General features: G+C 44.4%; 1 protein-coding gene across 2 annotated transcripts in view; it reads right to left on the bottom strand.

The window, feature by feature from the left end:
- The window catches only part of LOC115090605 (sodium- and chloride-dependent betaine transporter-like), a 230,648-nt gene that overhangs the window by 61,648 nt on the left and 144,760 nt on the right, over window positions 1-24,240 (bottom strand). For both annotated transcript variants that reach the window (XM_029599946.1, XM_029599947.1), the window contains 3 exons: window positions 9,297-9,378; window positions 4,108-4,240; window positions 1,552-1,686 (listed from right to left, as the gene is read on the bottom strand). In XM_029599946.1, coding sequence (XP_029455806.1) covers window positions 1,552-1,686; window positions 4,108-4,240; window positions 9,297-9,378 — 350 coding nt within the window. The remainder of the gene's footprint in view (window positions 1-1,551; window positions 1,687-4,107; window positions 4,241-9,296; window positions 9,379-24,240) is intronic.

Below are 24,240 nucleotides of genomic sequence, written 5' to 3'. Positions count from 1 at the left end.
TAAGGACCCCTTAGATAAGTGCTTCTCAACCCAGTTCTCAGAGCACACCTAACCAGTCAGGTTTTCAGGATATGCAAAATGAATATTCATGAGATTGATTTGCATGCACTGCTTCCATTGTAAGGTTTGTCAGAAGAGTGGATCCTTTGTGCTGTGATGTGGTTGGTGCTGCCAGAGAGCAAGTCCACTAGACCCACACCGACAGCTGGTGAAGCCCTGAAGCAGGACCGGCTGGAGCTTCACTTATACCAATCATTTCCCTTGCAGGTTGAGTCCTTAGGTTCTGGAGGCTGGCAGGTCTTATGTGGGTCCTAGGACAGTCCAGAAACAAGAGTCCAAAGCTGAGTGTAGGTCAGGGCAAGTGGCAGATAGCAGAGATGGACAAAATACCAGGGGTTGAGACTGGTAGCAGACCACAGAAACAGATAACAGGCCAGAGGTTGGGGCAGGCAGCAGACAGAGCAAGATCAGGTGCAAAGCAAAGGGTCAATTCCAGGCAGCAATCAAGGAACGCACAAGCCAGAGTCAATATCCAGGAAGTCAAGCTGAGGGGGAACAGGGAGACAAGAAAAAAAGAAGACAAGACAGGAACAAGACATGGAAAGGCAAGAGATGAACAAGGAAGAGAAGAAACAGGCAAGGCTGTAACAAGCAAGGCAAGGGAAAAGCACACATATAGAGCAACATGTACTGGGACCAAAGAACAACAGGGGGCTTGGAGTTTGGAGGCTGGCTCTCATAAATTTTCCTTTGGTACATATCCTTACCAGGACATGATATACTGTAGGCTATTGTAAACTCTTCTAGTGTCTAATATTTCAGCCATATCATATTGGGTATCGTCTTCTGCTGATGCTTGTGGAGACCAGAGTCCAGAGTGGTGACCTCCTTGGCCAAGAAAGATAGATGTAGAACACATCGTGCATTTGAAGACATGGCAGTAAGCGGCGTTTGTAGGCTACTGGGTCTAATTGTCATACTAAGGGAAAAGCTCCAATAAAATGTGGTGCAAATTTTAGAGAGAGCATTCTCAGTCGGAGATTTCTGGTACTTAGCCAGATTAAAGTTCCAAGATGTAGAGGAGGTACTGGGTACTGTTTCTTAACAGCTTGGGTCTTGAAGCGTTTGGCCACTTGGTCCAACAGGTGGTGAGTATTTGCCATAAGTTGTGGAATTCCTGTCCAGTCAAGGTAGCCATGGGGCAGCTATCCAGGGTAGGTAGAGGCTTAGGAATCTGGGAATGATGTCCAAAGATGGTGTAAAATGGTAAAGAGCCGGTAGATGTACTGGAGTTTGGAGACTGTTTTGAATCCAAGAGAGAGGACCCCAAGGACCTAGAAGTAAATCTTCTCCCCTGCTCAGGATCAAACCCCATTTGACACACTGTTTAGAGTGAGGTCAAGGGGAAGGGAGGATTATGCTCATATATGGATATTCTTACAGGTGTGCATTTATACCCATTTTCACCACAAATGCACATAGCAATTTTTTTAGTAGATGCACTTTCTTCCCAATGAAGACACACAGAAGCCACTCATTTATAAAACCCACCTGTGGATCTGTGAGCCTTATAATGTCAGGTTTCAGGTAGAACATAATCCCGTCATAGGCACCAGGCAATGTGACCCCTCGGACCAGTAGAATAATGAGCATCAAGTAAGGGAAGGTAGCAGTGAAATAGACAACCTGCAGTCGGAGAGAACAGTCTCAGGGGTTAGAAATGTCCAGCAAACTGGAAATAAAGAATGGGGTAAAAAATGACCAGTAAATTGAATTAGTGAATGAAAGTTAACAAATGTATGACAATAAAAAGTACACTTAGCCAGGATTTAACTATGCATCAATAAAAGGTAAATTAAAGCATGGATTAATGTGTACTGTATAGGCAGGTAAAATTTTCCAAGATGAATATAAATATGAATATAAGTAGCAATCACTATCAACTCAACAAATTAGGCAAACTATAGGTACCTCATAAGACCAGCAAAGAGATTACATTCATATTCAGTGTGATGGGGCCCTAAATTGGGTTCACGTCTTGAAGCATGTAAGGGGAGAGATTTTGGGTGGAGGCGTCAGACCCAGAGTTTCTCTTTTGGTAATAATTGTGAAAAAATGTTATAGAGCAGAGCCAGTACCAGTAAACCACCACTAGATGACCTAGTTAATGGTCACAGAGCTATTTGTGTAGTGTTTGATAGTAAGCTGGTAGATGGTGTAATTATTAGGGTTTAATAATCATGGTTCCTTTAAGAGGGTAGAAAGATAATCTTTTTTGGGGAGTAGCCTTCAGACCATAAATGCTGTTTCAATGTTTGGCAGGAGGGAGTGTATTGTTTTGGAAGGAGGTTCTAGCAAGGCTGGTGGGCCCGGGGACCCCTCCTTTAGGAGATGGCCCTTCAGGGGCTTTCCCCCTAAATGGCAAAGGCCTGAGGCTGAAGAGAAGTTCCTCTCACAAGGAACCAGCAGGGAACTCAGCCTGGATCTAGCCTTAGGAAGAATGAGGAGAGGAATATTTTCCCACAGTCAGTGGAGGGCCAAGGGAAGGAGAGGCTTGGAAGAAACAAAGTATGCTGAGGATGTCAGGGATGTCCTAGAACACTTCTGAAGTACCTAGTACTGGACCCGAAGAGAGGGGCACTCAGGGCGTCGTGAGTAACTAATTCAGATGAAACTAAGGCTGAGGTGTTAAGAGACGGTTGAATTACACTGAGGGTGGAAGGGTGAGATATTGTACTGTTTGTACAAGTGGGATTAAGTCGAGAAATGTAGAAATCTAAGTAATACATTTCTAATGGCATGTGAAGGAATTGTAATATAAAGTGTGGTGCCAGTTTGGAAAGGTGGCTTGGCAGTTTTGTATAACTGGTTGATCTCTGTCTGATTGATCTCTGAACTGCGGTACTTGGGCTTGGAAAGCCTGTGAATTGTGATAGCTGTAGTAATCCTTTACTATCCTCTGACATGGTGTAAATAGTTGTTGGACTCCTCAGAATAAAAATGTAATTGTTTGGGAGTACCAATGATATGACCCTTCTTGGGGATATATTGGCTACCTGCAACTGCCATAGAGATAGAAAGGGAAAGGGTTCATGTGGAGGAGGTCCAAGAGCTGGTTACCTTGTTCCAGCTCAAGAAGAGAGGATTATCCTATCTGCCGCAAGGTCTAGGTCCACTACAGCATCCTTGTGAGCCATAATGAAGAACCTTAAAACCTGAAAGAATGGCACTCGGCCAGTCCAGGTGCCAGATGCTCTCATCATATTATGTGTTCTGTCCAGGGGGTTTATATTATCAATATAGTGTAACAGACAGGAAAATAAAATGGAGGCTATTATTCTGTGCCGTTGGAAATGCATTACGTTATGCTGTCAGGTTAAAGTCCCATACAATTCAATAGGCTTTGATTCTAGGTACAGTATAATATTCCTGAATCTTTTTGTATTGTTGCCCATCTGTTACAAGTCAATACTGTATAGTGACTTTGATTAATTTCTGAAGGTTTGAAAAATAAATACTTTCCTTTGTTTTATTTGTTTATGGCCTCAGGGAGGATCTTGCTTTGGAAAGGGCGATGGAGGAGTGAATAGTATTGATTCTGAATAACTGATGTGCCTTTGTCCAATGCTCTCTCACCTGGTATTTATTATTCATCAGGTGAATTAGAAAAATACAAGAGAGGTCAGTAAGCCTATTACCATGGGCTTTTAGACCTATGGTAAAGATTTTCAGAATTTTTGCTGAAGATTTGTTGATTTTGCTAAAGGTCTTAAACAAAGTGCATGAGCCTAGGCGTAATACAATTCTGGGGCCCAACAAAAAACAAGCCGAGCACAACTATAGATTGTCACTTTTCTATCTGAAATAGTCACTTCCGATCTGACACTTTAGAAGGCTTGGATACAGACTAAATTCAAAACACAGAATCATAGAAAATGGTTCTTTTTTAATTAGCACTTTACAATTAGTATTTCTTGTTGCCAGCTCAAGAAAATCTCTTGGGTAACTCAGTAATTAGAGGTGCTGGGAAGATGTTAAAGGTTAGTTACTGCTGCCATTAGTGGAAGAAGCTAGTCCATAGGGAAAGGAGTTCAGAACATCACTCGCCTTGCCTGTAGATTTGACGCCTTTCCAAATGCAAAAGTAGCAGACAACCCAGGCCAGCAGGAGGCACAAAGCCAGCTCCCATCTCACAGTGCCCAGATTGTGAAGGCCGTCTGAAAGTCCCAGGGCCCGATTTCTGCAAGTGATAATAAATGAAAAATGATTACTTAAGATTAAACACTATACCTCTGTGTTTTGTGTCGCACTCATACTTGTGTCTATGTCTGTGTGACTGTAGTGGGGATTTCAGAGATATGCAAGACCTTAAAGCTGATTGGTTTTTTTTTTAAACACAGAATGTAGTTAGTTTCATGTACAAAAAAATGTGTAATAATTTCCTGCCAGTAATTTTTCAGCTCCTGAACTTGCATGAGGTAAGCCCTATATGTCTTATAGGCATTCTGGATTAGATGTAAGGATTTTTGCAAGTACACAAATTGGTAAGAAATGTTTAAAGCCACTCATTCTGTTGCTTGCAAGAAATATGAGTCTTGCACCAAAATGATCCTATGTTTGCAATTAGTGACACAAGATATAAAAATGAAACACTGTGAGGTGCTTGCATTGCTAGCTGTAAATCTGCAGAAATGGCTCTTGAATGCCCTTAGTGAGGTTTTATGGAATTCTTTTGAAGACGTTTGGCAGGAATTAACTTTTGGACCTGAATCTGAGATATGCTGACTCATCATTTATGCCTGACAGGTGTCAAGCCCCCTCACTTCATCTGCTTTTTAAGTTTTGGATGCATTTTAGAGATAGTGAAAATTATGCAGGTAGCATACTTTCCATTTATTCTTAGGATATGTAGAAGGGAAAACATTGGCAAAATAACTGTTTTAATATTGTAGAAACATGTTTACATATTTTTAATCCTCTACAAAATTAATTGTACGTTTGTATATAATTTGTTTTTATCTTATGTATGTTCATGTGCTCCTCGCCCCGAATTTCGGAGGGTGCAGGCTACAAATATTTTTAAAAAAGTAAATAATTAATAAAAAAATATAAGGGATATGATCAGGGCAAAAATATTTTTGATAAATAAATTGTCTTTTGTTCTGCTTATTTAGCTGGTCTTTATATTATTGTTCTGTTTATTTCCTTATCATCTGCCTAGAACAATTATATTGATTAAAGTGGAATTTAAAACAATTTTTAGATAAAATACAAATTGCACTGCTCTAAAGTGAACAAATGTGCAAAAGTGAGTTTGCCTGGCTGCCTGTGTTGGGTTTACATTTACTTAACATATTTTCTTAAGCAAAAAAAACGAGAGAGGCATTTTTTGAAATGTGCATAATACTTAACCTGGGTTCTATTTAACACAAATAGAAATGAATTTTTAAAGTGTTACATATGTAAAAATGAGCATATATGTACGTAAGTAACATCTACTCACATGCATGCTATTCTATGAACATCAAACGTACACGTGTATTTTTGCTTTCGTGCACACATATACTCATGTAAAAAAGGGGCGCTCGAAGGCCATTCTGGGGCGGGGACAAAATTAACACTCAGAAGTTGCTAAAGACACTTATGCGTGTAGATTTTACACCTGCTAATTATCTTGTGATATTAAACATGTTTATTACTATTAGTTGGATGGGAGGTCTGGGTAAACTATGGGGAGTTCAGACTGAAGAACCAGGAAGGTCTTGATGACCTGGAAAAGGACTCGGCAAACTGGTGGAGTAATTGGTAAAACTGATAATTGCAATAATACTTGTATGTTAAAATATACCGATTTACACGAGAAAGTTCTACTTTGTTTTCATGCTTAAAATATCTGCATGTATATTTTTAAAATAGGCAGGAAAAGTATGCGTGTTCAATGTATTGAAAGAATTGTGTTCCATTCACTGAATGTATTCATATGTAAGCATACATAGATGCATATGTTGTGGGGTAAAGCTATGTGTATTTTATAATATGGGTGTATCTTATACATGTGGATTATAAAATACTATTGTAAATATGTCCATGGCAATATATATGCCACCATGTGCAGTCGTTATCCTTCCTTGCATTAGCAACATTTGCAAAGCAACCTTGCAAAAACTTTGCAGGTATTTGCTTGTGGGATGATAAAACTACACCTATGTAGCTCTCCATTGCCGAGACGGTGATGATGTTGGGGCTGCTGAGATCTGACACAACTCACATCTGTCCTAGGGTTTGTTCTGAACAGGAGAGAAATTTATTTCAGGGCCTATGGGGAGAGGATTTTCCCTCTCTCCCAAGAAACACTTAGACAGGATGTGTTGTTCCAATCCAAATAAAACTTTACTTAAAGTTCCACTTCTTCAGTGGATATAATACACCCTTCTTTGATGATGAATCCATGTTACCAAACTAAAAATTCCAAAGCACATTCACTTAGGATCCCCCTGGGTTTATTCTCCAGATCCTGCTTCTCATTATGGAGGAGCTCTAAGCCCTCCTAACTGCTTGGGGACATCTCTTGTACCTGATTTCCAATGCTTGAATCTTTCTGACCACCTGACACCTCTTTGCAGTAGTGGGGGAGCACACTTTATTTCCTTCTCCTTCTGGTCCATAATCGATGAGCAGGCTGTTCTCTTCAACAATGCCTGAGTGGCACCAGGTTTATGCTGCCTGAGCAACCCAGGGTGCAAATGAAAGTCTCCTTACTGGCAAGCATCTAATTACACAAAAATAAACTTCTGGTCTCGGAGTTCTCACCATTGGTCTCCAAAGAAGGACTTTCTCCCAGTAAGGGATAAGCTGGTCTATGTAATTAAAAGCTATCAGCTAGAGATGGAAAACCTTTACTATTTGCCAAATTCTTGGTCTTAGAGCAGTGACTCCAAAACAGGGATGGACTCTCCCTGGGGTGACAGGCAAAAACAAAGCAAGGAGATACAGCTTACCCCTTCTTTTGAGCCAGTATCTTTTCCCAAAGCAACACCACAGATCTAACACTGCTGGTATTCTTCCTCCAAGCCTAGGCAGGGGAGAGAGAGAAAGACCGTTCCTCCTCTGATGTCCAGCCCCAAGACACTGCTTCAACTATTTTTTCACATGCTGCTTCTGGAACACTCTAGGGGTTACTATATCAAAAGCTGGAATGATCTATTTGTGTCACCTGCCATTGGGGTATTTCAGCAAATGGATCCTTCCCTTTCCCTAAACTCACCACTACTACAGTGAGAATTCTCTACCCTTAAATTCTCCAAATGAGCTAAACAGATGAGAAACACATTTTACACACAAAAATATTTGCCCAATCCATACATCTGGTTCTTTGTATATGTGTGATTCATCAGTGTCTGAAATTAGTATAATCAGATGCTCCATAGTTTGGTACGAATTTGACCATAAGCACAGTGCTGTAGCACGTGCCTGAATGTCTATAACAAGGTTTAGCATATGTACATTTAAGTGTGTCTACCCATAGATGTTTAGCGAGCGTACATTATTTCTATACATCTACCAGTGTTTATTGTGTCTGCTAACAGATGTTTATGTGTGTGTGTGTGTGTGCTAACAACAATATGGTGACTGATAAGAGTATTGCTCTTGGCATTTTCAGTATATATTTGCCACACATAGGGTTGCCAACTGGCTCCAGATGTTCAGTACAGGTTGAACCAGTCCTGGTTTTACTCCTCTGCATGCAAGTATTATAGAGAATTATATAATATGTTTCCTGTAAACCGTTATGATGGCAAAACCGAATATAAGGCATACAAAACATGTTAAATAAATAAATAAATAAATAGGGAAATCAGAATAAGTCCCAGCATGCAGTGGGGTACAACCAGGACTGGATCAACCTGTCCTGAAAACTCTGAAGCCAGTTGACAACCCTAACCACACATGTAACCAGCTACATCCACATTTGTTGAGACCCCCTTATCTATCTGTGCCCTTTTCACTTCTAGTAGTACCAGATATTTTGGATGAAGGAGACCCAGGAGTTTTATTGTCTGAAATCTTATGAAAAATGTTTGGATGTTTGTACCTGCATTTCTGCACCTGATGTAATGCTGGTTTATGGCACAAGGGAGAAGGGAAAGATATCTGAATGATGGTGTATTGAGTGGTGTGGTGTCCCCTTAAGTTAAAAGAGGTTTTGATTGGTTGGGAGGTGTCCTGGGGAAGTATAAAGCCTGGGTCAATTTGGCGGGAGTTGCCCTTTCTAGGTTGGAGTTTGGGAGAGAAGGACTTCTGGCATGTAATTGCCCTGGAGTAGCTAGTCCATAGGCCGATGGGGCCTGGGGAGCCCTGCGGTATGGAAAAGACCTTGCAGAGGCTTTTCCCCTCAAGGGAAGAGGCCTGAGGACATGGAGTGGGAAAGGTGTGGCAATTTCTCCCTCAAGGAATTGACTGGAATAGAAGGAGAGGCAATTCTCCCTCTTGAGGAAGAGAATGCCAGGATGATGTCCCAGGAAATAGTGCTTGAATGAGGACGTAAAGGGGTGGCCTAAGATGAGGGGAACCCCAGTGGGAGCAAAAACCAAAGTGTGGAGTAGATTAAAGAATCCTGCACATTGTCAGAGTGAGGTGTGCGTGGCCATAGGGGTATTTGCAGGTACGCAGTCTACGTCCCAGAAGAGATGAGCAAGAGACAGGGAATGTACTCTGACTGTAAATTCCGAGTATTCAGTACTGAAATGCCTATCCTATACTGAATTGTACGTAGTGACTGGCTGTAAAACCCAGAAATAAAGTTGATAGTTTGGGTTTTACCTGAGAATGGTATGACTCTGTTTTTGAGGCTTATTTGTGCCAGCACTGATGAATAGCTATGGGGACCAGTTTCATGGAGGGGGAGAAGGGCCACTGCTCTCCCTGAGCAATCAAGAGAAAGAGAGCTACCCCCTACTGCTTCTATCCAAATCCACTTCACCAGCTGCATGACACATCATTTGGAACCCACTAAATAAATTTGACAGTCTGACTTCCTTTATTTAGGGACAGAACCTCTTATCATTTTATGTCCCCTGGAGTTAGGGTTACATGTTGGAGTATACAAGTTGAAGTTTGGTAGTTTTGTAAGTGTATGTGCATCATATTCTGTGCATTGGTTGTTTGGTACTCCATTATTGCTGTCTGCTTTAATAGTTTCTATGTAGGTATATGTGTGTAAGTAACTCTGTATGTCAAGATCAGATGGACTCATTGCTCTTGTAAGAATAAAAACTTTTTGAAGATAGAAAACATACTCCCAGAACTCAGTAACAGGAGAAGTGGCATTCGCTGAAGTGGTCCAATTCTCAGATTCTCCGGTAAACTCCACACAATTTGCTATCAAAAGAAAAAAAGGAATCTGCGTTACCAGTGAAGATCATTTCCATTCTTCTACACTATGCTTCTCTTCCCCCTCGATGGGGCTTCCCTAATGAATGACATTTTGAACTGGAACAGCATGCTACTTTCACCAACAGTCTAGTTCTGAAGGCCAAGGCAGCACAACAAACTAATGAACATTTTATAAAGTTTTCTTTTCTTTTGATGTATTTCAGTGAGAATAGTTCTTTTGCAGTGTACACATCTTGTGAAAGTAAAAGAAAAACAAAATGTTGCTATATAGCACATGTAGTAAACTGGTCTCATCATTCAAGTTTTTTTTTTTTTTAATATTCTGTGGTTGATTTATTTATAATTCACATTTTAGACCTCCATATCCATTCAGCAGTTCACAAACATAATAATAAAAACATCCAACCATAAAATCTATTCAGATCATAAGCCTATAAACACACAACCTACCCTAATATTACCACACTAAAAATCTCAGCTCCCCTCCCATCATTAGCTCCTTCTACACACCTCATGTCTTTTACTGTCCTCTTATTTAATAATCCTTTTAACAAAGCACTTATTGAAACAACCAGGTCTTAACAGATTTACAGAATATTCATTCTGAAGAAGGGTTACACTCAGCAACAAATTTCATAGTGCAGGTGCCACAATACAGAAAGCCCAACTCTGAACAGTGAAAGTAGGTCAATTGTTACCACCACACATATCTCAAGGGTACATAAAGGCAAATCTCATCTCTAATGTACTTTTGCCCTACATTGTGTATTATCTTAATAAAGACTAACATGAGCATTTGAAATTTACAGTGTGCCTCCATTAGAGATGTGCAATTGTTTATCACGAACAAGGCAATTACAACGAAATTGCCTAGTTCGTTGTGTTTCGGGGGCCCTGAAACCCGAAAAGGATTTTCCCCGAACTTCAGGGAAAATCCGTTTTTCGGGTTTGCATGGGGAGAGAGGCAAATTTTTTTTTTCAATTTAAAAACCACCCCAAACCACCCCAAACATTAAGATTACCTATAATACAACCACCCCCCCCCCCATCCCGATTCCTCCCCAAGACTTACGAACATCCCTGGTGGTCCAGCGGGGTCCCGGGTGCCATTTGTTCCTCCGTGCACATGTGCGCCATTGTCAGCCTTGCTCCTCACAATGGTGCCGAACAGCCTCTGAACTACTATGTCACAGGGGCTACCGGCGCCATTGGTCAGCCCCTGTCACATGGTAGGAGAACCGACCAATGGCGCCGAAAGCCCCTGTGACATTGTATTGGCAAAGGCTATCGGCGCCATTTTGATTTCTGGCAGCCGACAACGAAATCGCTCCCGGACCCTGCTGGACCCCCAGGGATTATTGGCAAGCCTTGGGGGGGGGGGGGGTGTCAGGGGCCCCCTCTTCTTAAGTCCAAAAAATACTTTAAAGCTTAAACTAGATATCTCATCTGCCTTCACTGTCTTTCACAGCAGGATTCATCACTGGTGCTTGCCACTCTAGGGTTTAGAGTAGGCTTACAGGTCTTTAAGAACACAAGAAAATGCCATACTGGGTCAGACCAAGGATCCATCAAGCCCAGCATCCTGTTTCCAACAGTGGCCAATCCAGGCCATAAGAACCTGGCAAGTACCCAAACACTAAGTCTATTCCATGTTACCATTGCTAATGGCAGTGGCTATTCTCTAAGTGAACTTAATAGCAGGTAATGGACTTCTCCTCCAAGAACTTATCCAATCCTTTTTTTAAACACAGCTATACTAACTGCACTAACCACATCTTCTGGCAGAGTTTAATTGTGCGTTGAGTAAAAAAGAACTTTCTCCGATTAGTTTTAAATGTGCCCCATGCTAACTTCATGGAGTGCCCCCTAGTCTTTCTATTATCCGAAAGAGTAAATAACCAATTCACATCTACCCGTTCTAGACCTCTCATGATTTTAAACATCTCTATCATATCCCCCCTCAACCGTCTCTTCTCCAAGCTGAAAAGTCCTAACCTCTTTAGTCTTTGGTCCCTTGGTGAGAGCCCTTTTGCCCCTAATCACGCTTAAACGTCTCTCTCTTTATAAATTGTAAGAAGGACCCTCAAACAGGGAATGCACTTGGAAGTATTGCTTCTAAAATAAACTTCTTTGGGTGAAGCTGGGAGGCCCCACCAGAGTGTGAAAAAATACATCTTCACTCTTTGACTGCTTCCTCAAACTGAACCCATGGTGTTCTAAAATGGCTGGGCTAAATAGCATTCAGGCATCCAATCCAGACTCTCCAGGTGGGAGGGACTGAGGAGTATAGATGGCTTCTTACAAAGTGTGTTCTAAGACAGGGACTGTGACATCTGGTGGCCAGACTGGGAGGATCTGCCACACTTAACCCCTAGGAGAGATTCTTTTTATGAGGAGAAGTTCTCGCTTATGGCCCAGATGATGTTATGCTGCTCCCAGTGTGCGGGTAGATGTGCATCTCATGAGGTGAGAGGCTGGGACAAATCAGACAGGACTAGGGTTTAGGTGTAAACTAAAGTTTACTGATGGGTAATCATAAATTAAAGTCCATTTTTCCATAAGAGTAAATTTACATATGACTGATGGTACAAGTGTGTCTCTCTATAAGTAGGTGTCCTTTATTCCGACCTCTGGGTAGAGATCCCATTTTAGATATCTGGGTAGAGATCCCATATTTAGGGCTGGATTTTAAAAGCTCTATGTGTGCAAATCCAGAGGATTTACATGTGTAGAGGGGGGTTACGCGCGCCGGCCTATTTTATATAGGCCCGGCAACGTGCGTAAAGCTCTGGGACACGTCTAAGTCCCGGGGCTTTAAAAAAGGGGCGAGGTGGGGGCGGGGCCAGAGGCCTACGGCACAGCAGCCATTTGCTGCTGTGCTGGGGAATTGTGTGCCAGCAGGCTGCCGGCGCACGCAACCTGCGCCTACCCAGAGGCAGGTGCAGAAAGTAAAATAAATTTTGGGGGGGGTTTAGGATAGGGCTGGGGGGGGGGAATAGGTTAGGGGAAGAGGTGGGAAGGTTAGTTTAGGGGAAAGGGAAGTTCCCTCACAGGCCGTTCCGAAATCAGAGCGGCCTGGGAGGGAACGGATGAAAACCACGGATGTCGGCGTGCGCAGGGTGCACAATTGTACACCCCCTTGCACACACCGATCCCCAATTTTATAACAAGCGCGCAACTGCGCGTGCACATTATAAAATCAGGCGCCCATGTGTGCCCGCCGGGTAATGCGCACACATGTATGCCCGCGTGCTTCTTCGAAAATCTACCCCTTAATGCGCAAAGCTCACTCATTGGCTGTTATGCTCTGCGGCCGCAGGCAGCTGCGGCCACTGTTGCTCACCTCTTTGTTCTTTGCTGCCTTAGCTCCATTAGGGGAACTCGCGGCCTCTGCCAGCTACCACCGGCCTTCCACCCTCCATTCTCGAGCCTCCTCGAGCAGCATTGATGCTGCTGACCGCTATCTTACCTGCGGGGTTCCCTAGGCACGCTCGCGCATTCCCCGACCTGTTTTAACCACATCATGGCGGGAACCTCGGGGGCATCCCCACCAGATGACGTCACTCAACCTGGATACTTAAGCTCACCAGCCCAGACAGACAGCGACTTGGCAACGAGTTCACTTGCTACAACTATCTACTCTCTCTGCAACACTGTTCCGGTTCCTGCTTCCGTGTTGGAGACTATCGGGTACCCGATCCTCGGGGCCCTATCTTGTCTCTTGGCTATTCACTCCTAGGAGGGCCTTCACATGGATTCCTGTCTGCCTTGCTCCCTGAGGCTTCTCTGGACCTGCTACTGCCTTCAGTCATTGTGAGTACTATGCTGCGGTTCCTGTGTTATTCTCTTCATGGGAACTCTCTCCGGTGTACCCCGCTCTGCGGACCATTGCCGTGACATCTGAAGAGGAACCCTTGCCGGTGTACCCCACTCTGCAGACCACTATCGTGACCTCCCACCGAGGAACCCTCTCATATACCATCTCTACGGACCCAGTGTACTTTAGTGACTGTACTTCTACCTGCACCCCCACTCCTTGGGTACTGCCATTATTATTTGTCTACTCCAGTTCCCGAGCTGAGTCTGATGTCAGCAGCTGCACTGCCGCTCCGTGGCCTGCCTCCAGGGGTCACTCTCTCTCTCATTCTACCTGCTGCTGTATCCCATCCCGCAGTCGAGACTCTGCCTCCCGATGGTGAGGCTCAGTGGGGCTCCTCCCCCTGGGCGGTTCCACCTCGCGCCTCAGTCAAAGGGTCCACATACTTACAAATCCTAACATCGACTATCTGGGAATCCTAGTGGAGAGATCCCTAACTTCACAGCAAATATCCTAGCTTAGATCATTTTCTCCTCGGACACCCAGTCCATCCTGATCTCTTGGTTGTGGAGATTTGGTTGGGGTCTCCGAATCTTGTTCTTTCAGCCTTACTTATTGTTTCTGAGGAGACTTCTCATAGGGAGAAGTCAGAGGGGTTCAGGCTACCTCAGCACTGCATCCCAGTGGGAAGGGGAGACACAAAAAGCTCCCCACTCTATTCAAGTACAAATAATACTTCAGAAGTTGAACTGGATACATCTTCTGCCCTCACTGTCTCTCACAGCAGGATCCATTACTGGTGCTTGCCCACCTAGGGTTTAGAGTAGGCTCACAGGTCTTTGATCCTCTTTAGAGAGCCCTTTTGCCCCAAAAGGATATCAGTTTAAATATCTATCTCTCTGTAAATTAGTAGGAGAAAACTCCTTATGAGTGAAGCTGGGAGGCCTCACCAGAGTGTGAAACTTAATCATCCTTACTGTTCAAAGGTTTCCTCAAAATGAACCCCTAGTGTTCTAAAATGGCTGAACTAAATAGTAGAGATGTGAATCGTGTGATCGATCGTCTTAACGATTGATTTCGGCTGGGAGGGAGAGGGAATCGGATCGTCGCAGTTTGGGTTTTTTAAATATCGAGTAAATCGTGTAAATCGAAAACCGGCACACTAAAACATCCCTAAAACCCACCCCGACCCTTTAAAATAAATCCCCCACCCTCCCGAACCCCCCCCAAAATGCCTTAAATTACCTGTGGTCCAGTGGGGGGGGGGAGGGGAAGGGGGAGGGCGGGAAAACCAGCACACTAAAAGAACCCTAAAACCCACCCCGACCCTTTAAAATAAATCCACCACCCTCCCAAACCCCCCCAAAATGCCTTAAATTGCCTGGGGTCCAGAGGAAGGGTCCCGGTGGGATCTTTTACTCTCGGACCTCCGTGCATTGTAGAAATGGCGCCGGCGCTACCTATGACCTGTCATATGACAGGTCAGAGGTAGCGCCGGCGCCATTTTGTTTTTTTGTCCCCCGACGTCAGGAGCGTAGGAGATCGCTCCCGGACCCCCGCTGGACCCCCAGGAACTTTTGGCCAGCTTGGGGGGGCCTCCTGACCCCCACAAGACTTGCCAAAAGTCCAGCGGGGGTCCGGGAGCGATTTCCTGCCGCGAATCGTTTTTCCGTACGGAAAAACGATTCGACTGCAGGAGGTCGTTCCGGACCCCCAGGGACTTTTGGCCAGCTTGGGGGGCCTCCTGACCCCCACAAGACTTGCCAAAAGTCCAGCGGGGGTCTGGAACGACCTCCTGCAGTCGAATCGTGTTGCCGTACGGCTGGCGCCATTTTGCACAAAATGGCACCGGCCGTACAGCAACACGATTCGACTGCAGGAGGTCGTTCCGGACCCCCGCTGGACTTTTGGCAAGTCTTGTGGGGGTCAGGAGGCCCCCCCAAGCTGGCCAAAAGTCCCTGGGGGTCCAGCGGGGGTCCGGGAGCGATCTCCTATGCTCCTGACGTCGGGGGACAAAAAAACAAAATGGCGCCGGCGCCATTTCTACAACGCACGGAGGTCCGAGAGTAAAAGATCACACCGGGACCCTTCCTCTGGACCCCAGGTAATTTAAGGCATTTTGGGGGGGTTTGGGAGGGTGGTGGATTTATTTTAAAGGGTCGGGGTGGGTTTTAGGGTTCTTTTAGTGTGCCGGTTTTCCCGCCCTCCCCCTTCCCCTCCCCCTTCCCCCGATTTACGATTTTTTGATGATAAATCGGGGGAATTATTATTGTATCGCGGCTCTAACGATTTTTGACGATTTAAAATATATCGGACGATATTTTAAATCGTCAAAAAACGATTCACATCCCTACTAAATAGTGTTCAGGCATCCAGTCCAGATCCTCCAGGTGGGAGGAACTCAGCAGAATGGAACGGCTCTTTTTAAAGTCTGTTCTATAAAGGGATAGTGACATCTGGTGGCCAGATCAGGGGAGATCTGCCACAATAGTAACATAGTAATGATGGCAGAAAAGTACCAAAATGTCCATTCAGTCTGCCCAGCAAGCTTCTTATGGTAGTATCTCCCATGTTCCTGTTTTACTGGCTGATGAGCCTTCTTGAAAATTCAGACAGTGCTGCATGATGTGCTGGGCTTATGAACTTTTCCGTAAAAACAATCCTGCGCTTCTTCACTTATGTCTGTGTATCAGTACCCCAGACTTTAAAAGTCAGGGCCCGTGTTGGCTATCACTTGAATCCAACAGCTCTTTCCACCCCATCCTCCTACCCACCGCTGTCAAAGAGGAAAGTGATGTTGGAGTTTCATCATGTTTCTGTGTTTCCATGTAAACTCAGCCTGTCCTTTATGGTTTATAAGGGACAATGTAAGCCATGGTCCTTAATTTCTGGCAGCACATATCCCCCATTTTTTATCGTGCTCTGTCTACACAAGTACCTGCTATGCATTACTTTGCCAGAGAAAAGCACAAAACTCTTTTTCCTGGAAAACTATAAGCTAAGTCTAGATGCTGAAACCCTTCCCAGTTTCATTACCATGCCTGCTTTCTGTCCTTCCACATGAAACATGTGTAGTCTGTTTACTTTTAACAGGCCAAGTGGTTTCTTACATTCCAAAAATCATTTTTACTGTGTTCCCTATTCATAAAGTCAGATTGATTCCATTTTGCAACAAACCAAATGAAAAAGCAATACACTGTGGGTCCTTCACATGTGAGTTAGCTCATCATTTCATAAGATGCCTAAAGTCTGGAATATATTATCTTTTTTCCTTTGAAGCAGCAACTAAGCCTTAAGTGGAGTTTGCTATTACAAACAGCTATAAAAATCAAAACACAAGAGTGCTGTAGATTCCAGATAATAATAGCAAGAGCAGGAACAACAGTAACAGCTTTCAACGTGCTCTACAGTAATATTGCTTCATATCCTAAAATGGTATTCTTAATCTTGTAGCTTTCCTTTGGGATTTTATTTCATTATTATTTTATTACAGTAGTCTTACTGGTGCTCCTATTTTGTTATGTATTGCATTATATTATTGTAGTCCCCTTGCCAATGTGCTGGACCATCTTTCATTCTGACTGACTAGGCCAAGAGTAATCAGCCTCATAAGAGGAAAGCCAAAGGTGTTGCAAAGATTTCCTCCACCCCTGAACACTCTTTTAGGGCATATGAGTAGTGGAGGACAACAATGGGGCAATTTTGAGTAGCTCACCCATTTGCAAAATATGCAGTTTTTTTCACATTTACTTTGTAGCTAATTTTCAAAGCAAAACTACATGGGTAGTTTCTCTTTGAAAATTAGCTAGCATAACGTGCATGTACTAAAATCACAAAAATACAGGTGCTATGCTTCCCCTCTTCCAGTCCTCCTCCACTCCCCCCTTACATCTTCTATTTCCATGGGCAGAGAAGGGAGAGAAGGAGCTGGGAATATTGCATGTGTTTTTGAAAATGTCAAGTACCTATGCTGTTTTACTCCTTTGACCTAAAAGGACCTTTTTTTAAAAACCTGTATTTAACAAATGGCACACACATTGGACGAAGCTCAGAAAGAACATACAAAACATTAAGAGAATACAACCATGAAAATATAGTCCATATAAAACCGAAAAGCTATCACGAGGTGGATATGCCATAGAATAGTAAGAGGACAAATAACCCAATAAGCTGTCTCCCAACATCAGTGGTAATCACCTACTAGAACAATATTCCCAAAATGTGTCCCATACAGAATTATACTCATCTAATTTCCCATGTAAAGAATGTGACTTTCTGTAATATAAAATTTAAAAGCCACCTCAGCCAATTGTTTATGCCATTGAGCTATGCAAGGAGCACTTTTCCAAACCAAGGCAACAGTGTGTCTATCCACAATAGACATTGTACAATAAGGGGTGGATTTTAAAAGGGTTACGCACGCAACCCTTAAAAAAAACCCCTGCGTGCGCCGAGCCTATTTTGAATAGGCTCGGCGCGCGTAAGCCCCGGGACGCGCGTATGTCCCGGGGCTTGCAAAAAGGGGCGGGGCGTGGGCAGTCTGGGGTGGTCCAGGGAGCGGGGCGGGGCCTGAGCCTCCAGGCACAGCGGCCATTTGCCGCTGTGCCCGGGATCACGGGCCAGCCGTTGGCTAGTGTGCGTAAGCTATGCCTGCCAGGAGGCAGGCGTAACTTCTTCAACAAAGGTAAGGGGGGGTTCTAGGTAGGGCTGGGGGGTGGGTTAGGTAGGTGAAGGGAGGGGAAGGTGCGGGGGGGGGGGTCGGTAGGAAAGTTCCCTCCGAGGCCGCTCGATTTCAGAGCGGCCTCGGAGGGAACGGAGGCTGGCTGCACGGCTCAGCACGCGCAAGTTGCACAATTGTGCACCCCCTTGCGCGCGCCGACCCTGGATTTTATAACATGTGTGCGGCTGCACGCGCATGTTATAAAAATCAGGTGTAGATTTGTTCGCGCCGGGTTGCGTGAACAAATCTGCGCCCGCGCGAAAGTTTTAAAATCTGCCCCTAAGAGTTTTATCAGATGTCGAAATTGGTATGTTCACCCCTTGGCACAATCCCAAAAACCCCAATAAAAGTGTGAGAAATCATATTACATATCGCCTTTATTTTTGCCTCAATCTTGCTGCGCAAATCAAACACCAATGGACATGTCCACCAAACATGGAAATATGTACCAAGATGACCACAACCTCTCCAACATAAAGGAGAAGCTGGCTTAGAAAAAGAAGATATATATTCCGGGCATCTAAATGTATGATGAAGAAGCCATACTATGGTCTTAACTTTTCTAGAGCAGATAGAGACTGTGTGCACAGATTGCCAGATCTCATTCCAGACTGACTCATTCAGTGAGATTTGTAGATCCTCATTACAAAGAGATTATCCTATCTGTATACTGATCTGAGTCATAAGAACATAAAAATAACCATATTGGGTCAGACTGAGTGTCCATCAAGACCAGTATCTTGTTTCCAACAGTGGCCAATCCAAATTACAAGTACCTGGCAGGATCCCAAACAGTAGACTGATCCCATGCTCCTAACACCCAAGGATAAGTAGTGGCTTATCCCAAGTCTATCTGGTTAATAGCAGTTTATGGACTCCAAGAACTTGTGCAAACCTTTTTTAAACCCAGCTACACTAGCCACATCCTCTGGCATTTATTTTTATTTTTTATTTATTTATAGTTTTTCTATACCGGCATTCGAGATTAGAAACCCCAACATGCCGGTTTACAAATAACAAGAGGGTGTGCACAAAAACAAAGACAAGTGCAGAGAAATAAAATAAAATAAAAGTTACATTACAACAGGGTCATATAACTGGGGAGAGAATTAGAGTAAGATAGTTGAGTAGAAAAGATGAATTATTTACATTAATAATTTACATAATATGAATTCCATAGCTTAACAGTGCATTGAGTGAAAAAGATTTTTCTACAGTTTGTTTTAAAAGTGCTACTTAATGACTTCATGGTGTATTCCATAGTTTTTGTATTATTTGAAAGAGTAAATAACCGATTTAAATGTACCCTTCTCTGTACCTTTTCAATTTAACTAATTTTTTTTTGGGATGTGGTGACCAGAATTGCATACAGTACTCTAGGTGCAGTCTCTCTATGGAGAGAAACGCAGGTACTATTTATTTATTTATTTATTTATAAGTTTTCATATTCTATATTCTCCAACAAAAGCTGTTTGATGCAGATTATGAAATTATCTGTTTTATTCTCCATTCCTTTCCTAATAATTGGGTTGTAATTCTTAATATGGAACCTAATATCGTGTAATTACAGTGAGAGTTCCTTTTCCCTATATGTATCATTTGCACTTGTCCACATTAAATTTCATCTGCTCTTTGAATGCCCAATTTCCCAGTCTCACAAGATCTTCCTGCAATTTCTCATGATTTCATTACTCGGGATGATTTGGTGTCATCTGCAAATCTGATCACCTCACTCGTCATTCCCTTTTCCATATCATTTCTAAATACTGTATATTAAAAGGTGCCAGTCCCAGTACAGATCACTGAGGCACTCCACCCTTTACCTTTTTCCACTGAGAAAACTGAATATTTATTCCTACTTTCTTTTTATATTTTTTAACCAGTTTGTAATTCACAATAGGATATTGTCTCCTGTCCCATGCATTTTTATTTTTCTTAGGAGTTTCTCATGGGGAACTTTGTCAAATGGCTTCTGTATTCCCTATTCTTTACTTATAGGAAAATGGACTATGTGTGCTTTTATTGGAGCCTCTTTATCAGGATGTCCTAACTCCCCTATTATTTTAGTATGCTTTGAAGATACTTCCCTCCGAATCATGCACTGCTGTGCAACTGTTGGCTTTCCCCATTTCTATATATTTATTTATGTATTTATTTATTTATTTAGAATTTATTTACTGCCTATCAACTTTTCTAGGTGGTTTTCAAAGTAACGTTCATAATCCAACAATAAGGGCCGGATTTTAAAAGCCCTACGCGTGCAAATCCAGAGGATTTATGTGCATAGGAGGGGTTATGCGCACCGGGCCTATTTTAAAAAGGCACGGCGATGCGTGTAAAGCCCTGGGACACATATAAGTCCCGGGGCTTTACTAAAGGGGCGGTCTGGGGTGGGGTGGGGCAGGGCCTGAGGCCTCCTGTGTCGGAGGATCACATGCTGGCAGGTTGCCGGTGCACGCAACTTGCACCTGCCCAGAGGCAGGTGCAAAAGGTAAGACAAAGGTCGGGGAGGGGGGTTAGAGTAGGGCTGGGGGGGGGAAGGTTAGGGGAAGGGGTGGGAAGGTCAGGCTAGGGGGGAAGGGAAATTCCCTCACAGGCCGCTCCGGGGGAAGGCGCACCTGCGCACGCATGTTATAAAATTGGGCGTACATGTGTGTGTGCCGGGTAGCGCGCGCACACCTTTTAAAATCTACCCCTAAGTGATTAAAGTTTATGTTCTAGTTTTAAACTCTGGTTATGGTAGAACCCATCCTTTTAAAATAAGCTCCACCTTCCCCCAAATTTTGCCGAGTTCCTATCAAAATTAAAGCCTTCTTCCTTGCACTGTTGTCTCATTCACACATTGATACTCTGCAGCTCTGTGAGCATCTGGGATCATGCATATGGAACAGGAAGCATTTCAGAAAATGCTACCCTAAAAGTTATGGATTTCAACTTTCTATCTAAAAGCCTAAATTTGGCTTCCAGAACCTCTCTTCCAAACCTTCCTATTTCATTGGTGCCCAGATGTAACTTGACAGTCGGCTCCTCATCAGCGCTGTCTAAAATCCTATCTAGATGATGCATGACATTCACCAGCTTTGCACCAGGCAAGCAAGTTACTAAGCAATCTTTATGTCTACCAGCGAACCCAGCTTTCTATATTCCTAATGACTGAATCACCAACGTAATCCTTCCCTTCTGGGTACAAGCCCTTGGAAACCCATCCTTGATGCAAGAGGATAATACATCACCTGGAAAGCAGCTCCTAGCTACAGGATCACTTTCTGCTACAGCAAGTTGATGATCTCCATCCAGGTGACCTTGCTCCTCCAAAGCAGCACAGGGGCTACCTGACGAGTTGGGACTTGGTTAGTATGTTCCTGAAAGTTTTCTCTATATACCTCTCTGCCTGCCTCAGCTCCTCCAGATCTGCCACTCTAACCTCCAGAGATTGGACTCATTCTATGAGAGGTAGGAGCTCTTGGCAATGAAACATAGAAACATAGAAATGACGGCAGAAGAAGACCAAACGGCCCATCCAGTCTGCCCAGCAAGCTACGCACTTTATCCATTTTTTTTTCCCTTTTTCTCTCTCCCAACTTTTACTATTGGCTTCCAGTACCCTCCAGCCCTAATTCCTCCCCACCCCACCACCAATTTAGAGAGCAGCGCCGTATCTGCATCCAAGTGACATCCAGATCAATTAGGGGTAGCAACCGCTGTAACAAGCAGGCCACACCCTTGCCCCATACTCTAACCCACCCCTGTTTTTATTATTTTGTTTGTTTTTTTATTTTTTTTTTTGGAGTTAGCAGCCCTCCATCCTTCCACTCCGTGAAGGTGGAATACTAACTACTGGCCACTGGCATCCCGCTCCGTGAATGCCTCTGTGGCTACTGCCGCTCCGTGCAGTGTTTGAATGCCTCTGTGGCTACTGCCGCTCCGTGCAGTGTTTGAATGCCTCCACCTTATTCACGCCCTCTAGTATTGATGGATCCACAGTGTTTATCCCATGCCCCTTTGAAGTCGTTCACAGTTTTAGACTTCACCACTTCCTCCGGAAGGGCATTCCAGGCATCCACTACCCTTTCCGTGAAGAAATACTTCCTGACATTGGTTCTTAGTCTTCCTCCCTGGAGCCTCAGCTCGTGACCTCTGGTTCTGCTGATTTTTTTCCGACGGAAAAGGTTTGTCATCTTTGGATCATTAAAGTTTTTCAAGTATCTGAAAGTCTGAATCATATCACCCCTAGGGATGTGCAGAGCAAAATTTTATGTTCATATTTTTTATGTCCGAAAGGGGGTCCCACTTGCGGCCAATATGGACATAAAAAAAATCCAATGAGTTGGGTATATGTACATATGTGCAAAAAAAAAATTTAAACCCCCTCACCCTCCTTAATCCCCCCCCCAGACTTACCACAACTCCCTGGTGATCGAGCGAGGAGTGAGGACGTCATTTCTGCAATCCTTGGCGAGAAGCATGTGACGTCGGTGGCACGTCGAGTGACGCGGCGTCACGTGATTCCCGGCTCGTTCGCGCCGGACGGCTCGTTCGGCCCAAAAAGAACTTTTGGCCAGCTTGGGGGGGCCTCCTGACCCCCCCAAGCTGGCCAAAAGTTCTTTTTGGGCCGAACGAGCCGTCCGGCGCGAACTCGCCGGGAATCACGTGGCGCCGCGTCACTCAGACGCGACGTCACGTGATTCCCGGCAAGTTCGCGCCGGACGGCTCGTTCGGCCCAAAAAGAACTTTTGGCCAGCTTGGGGGGGGCCTCCTGACCCCCCCAAGCTGGCCAAAAGTTCTTTTTGGGCCGAACGAGCCGTCCGGCGCAAACTCGCCGGGAATCACATGGCGCCGCGTCACTCAGACGCGACGTCACGTGATTCCCGGCAAGTTCGCGCCGGACGGCTCGTTCGGCCCAAAAAGAACTTTTGGCCAGCTTGGGGGGGCCTCCTGACCCCCTCAAGCTGGCCAAAAGTTCTTTTTGGGCCGAACGAGCCGTCCGGCGCGAACGAGCCGGGAATCACGTGACGCCGGCGTCACTCGACGTGCCGCCGACGTCACATGCTTCTCGCCAAGGATTGCAGAAATGGCGTCCTCACTCCTCGCTCCATCACCAGGGAGTTGTGGTAAGTCGGGGGGGGGGGATTAAGGAGGGTGAGGGGGTTTATATTTTTATTTTGGCTCAACAATCGCGATTTCCCACATATCGAACATATCTATGTTCGATGTGTGGGAAATCCGATCGTTTATGTCGAATCAATTTTTTAAGTAAAAAAAAAATATGAGTTGCGTGTTACTAATGCGGTCAATCCGAATGCACACCCCTAATCACCCCTGCTCCTCCTTTCCTCCAGAGAGTACATATTTAGATTCTTCAATCTCTCCTCGTATGTCCTCCGATGAAGACCCTCCACCTTCCTGGTCGCCCTTCTCTGTACCGCTTCCATCTTGTCCTTGTCTCTTTGTAGATACGGTCTCCAGAACTGAACACAGTACTCCAGGTGAGGCCTCACCAAGGACCTGTACAAGGGGATAATCACTTCCCTTTTCTTACTCGATATTCCTCTCTGTATGCATCCCAGCATTCTTCTGGCTTTTGCTATCGCCTTGTCGCATTGTTTCGCAGACTTCATATCATTAGACACTATCACCCCAAGGTCTCTCTCCTGCTCCGTGCACATCAGCCTTCCCCCCCCACCCCCCCATCGAATACAGTTCATTCGGATTACCACTCCCCATATGCATGACTTTGCACTTCTTGGCACTGAATCTCAGCTGCCATATCTTCGACCACTCTTCCAGTTTCCTTAAATCCCGTCTCATTCTCTCCACTCCTTCCGGCATGTCCACTCTGTTGCAGATCTTAGTGTCATCCGCAAAAAGACAAACCTTACCTTCTATCCCGTCCGCAATGTCGCTCACAAAAATATTGAACAGGACCGGTCCCAACACCAATCCTTGCGGTACACCACTTAAAACCGCTCTCTCTTCGGAGAAAGTTCCATTTACCATCACACATTGTCTTCTGTCCGTCAACCAGTTTTCAATCCAGGTCACCACCTCGGCACTCACTCCTAAGCTTCTCGTTTTATTCACCAGTCTCCTGTGTGGAACTGTATCAAAAGCTTTGCTGAAATCCAAGTAGATGACATCGAGCGCTCTTCCTCGATCCAATTCCTTGGTTACCCAGTCAAAAAAGTCAATCAGATTTGTCTGACAGGACCTTCCTCTGGTGAATCCATGCTGCCTCTGGTCCATCAATTCTCCGGACTGTAGATAGTTCACTATTCTCTCTTTCAACAGTGACTCCATTACTTTTCCCACC

Source organism: Rhinatrema bivittatum, chromosome 4 (genome assembly GCF_901001135.1).
Source record: "Rhinatrema bivittatum chromosome 4, aRhiBiv1.1, whole genome shotgun sequence".
NCBI lineage: Eukaryota > Metazoa > Chordata > Amphibia > Gymnophiona > Rhinatrematidae > Rhinatrema > Rhinatrema bivittatum.
This window is presented reverse-complemented; position numbering and strand designations above follow the sequence as displayed.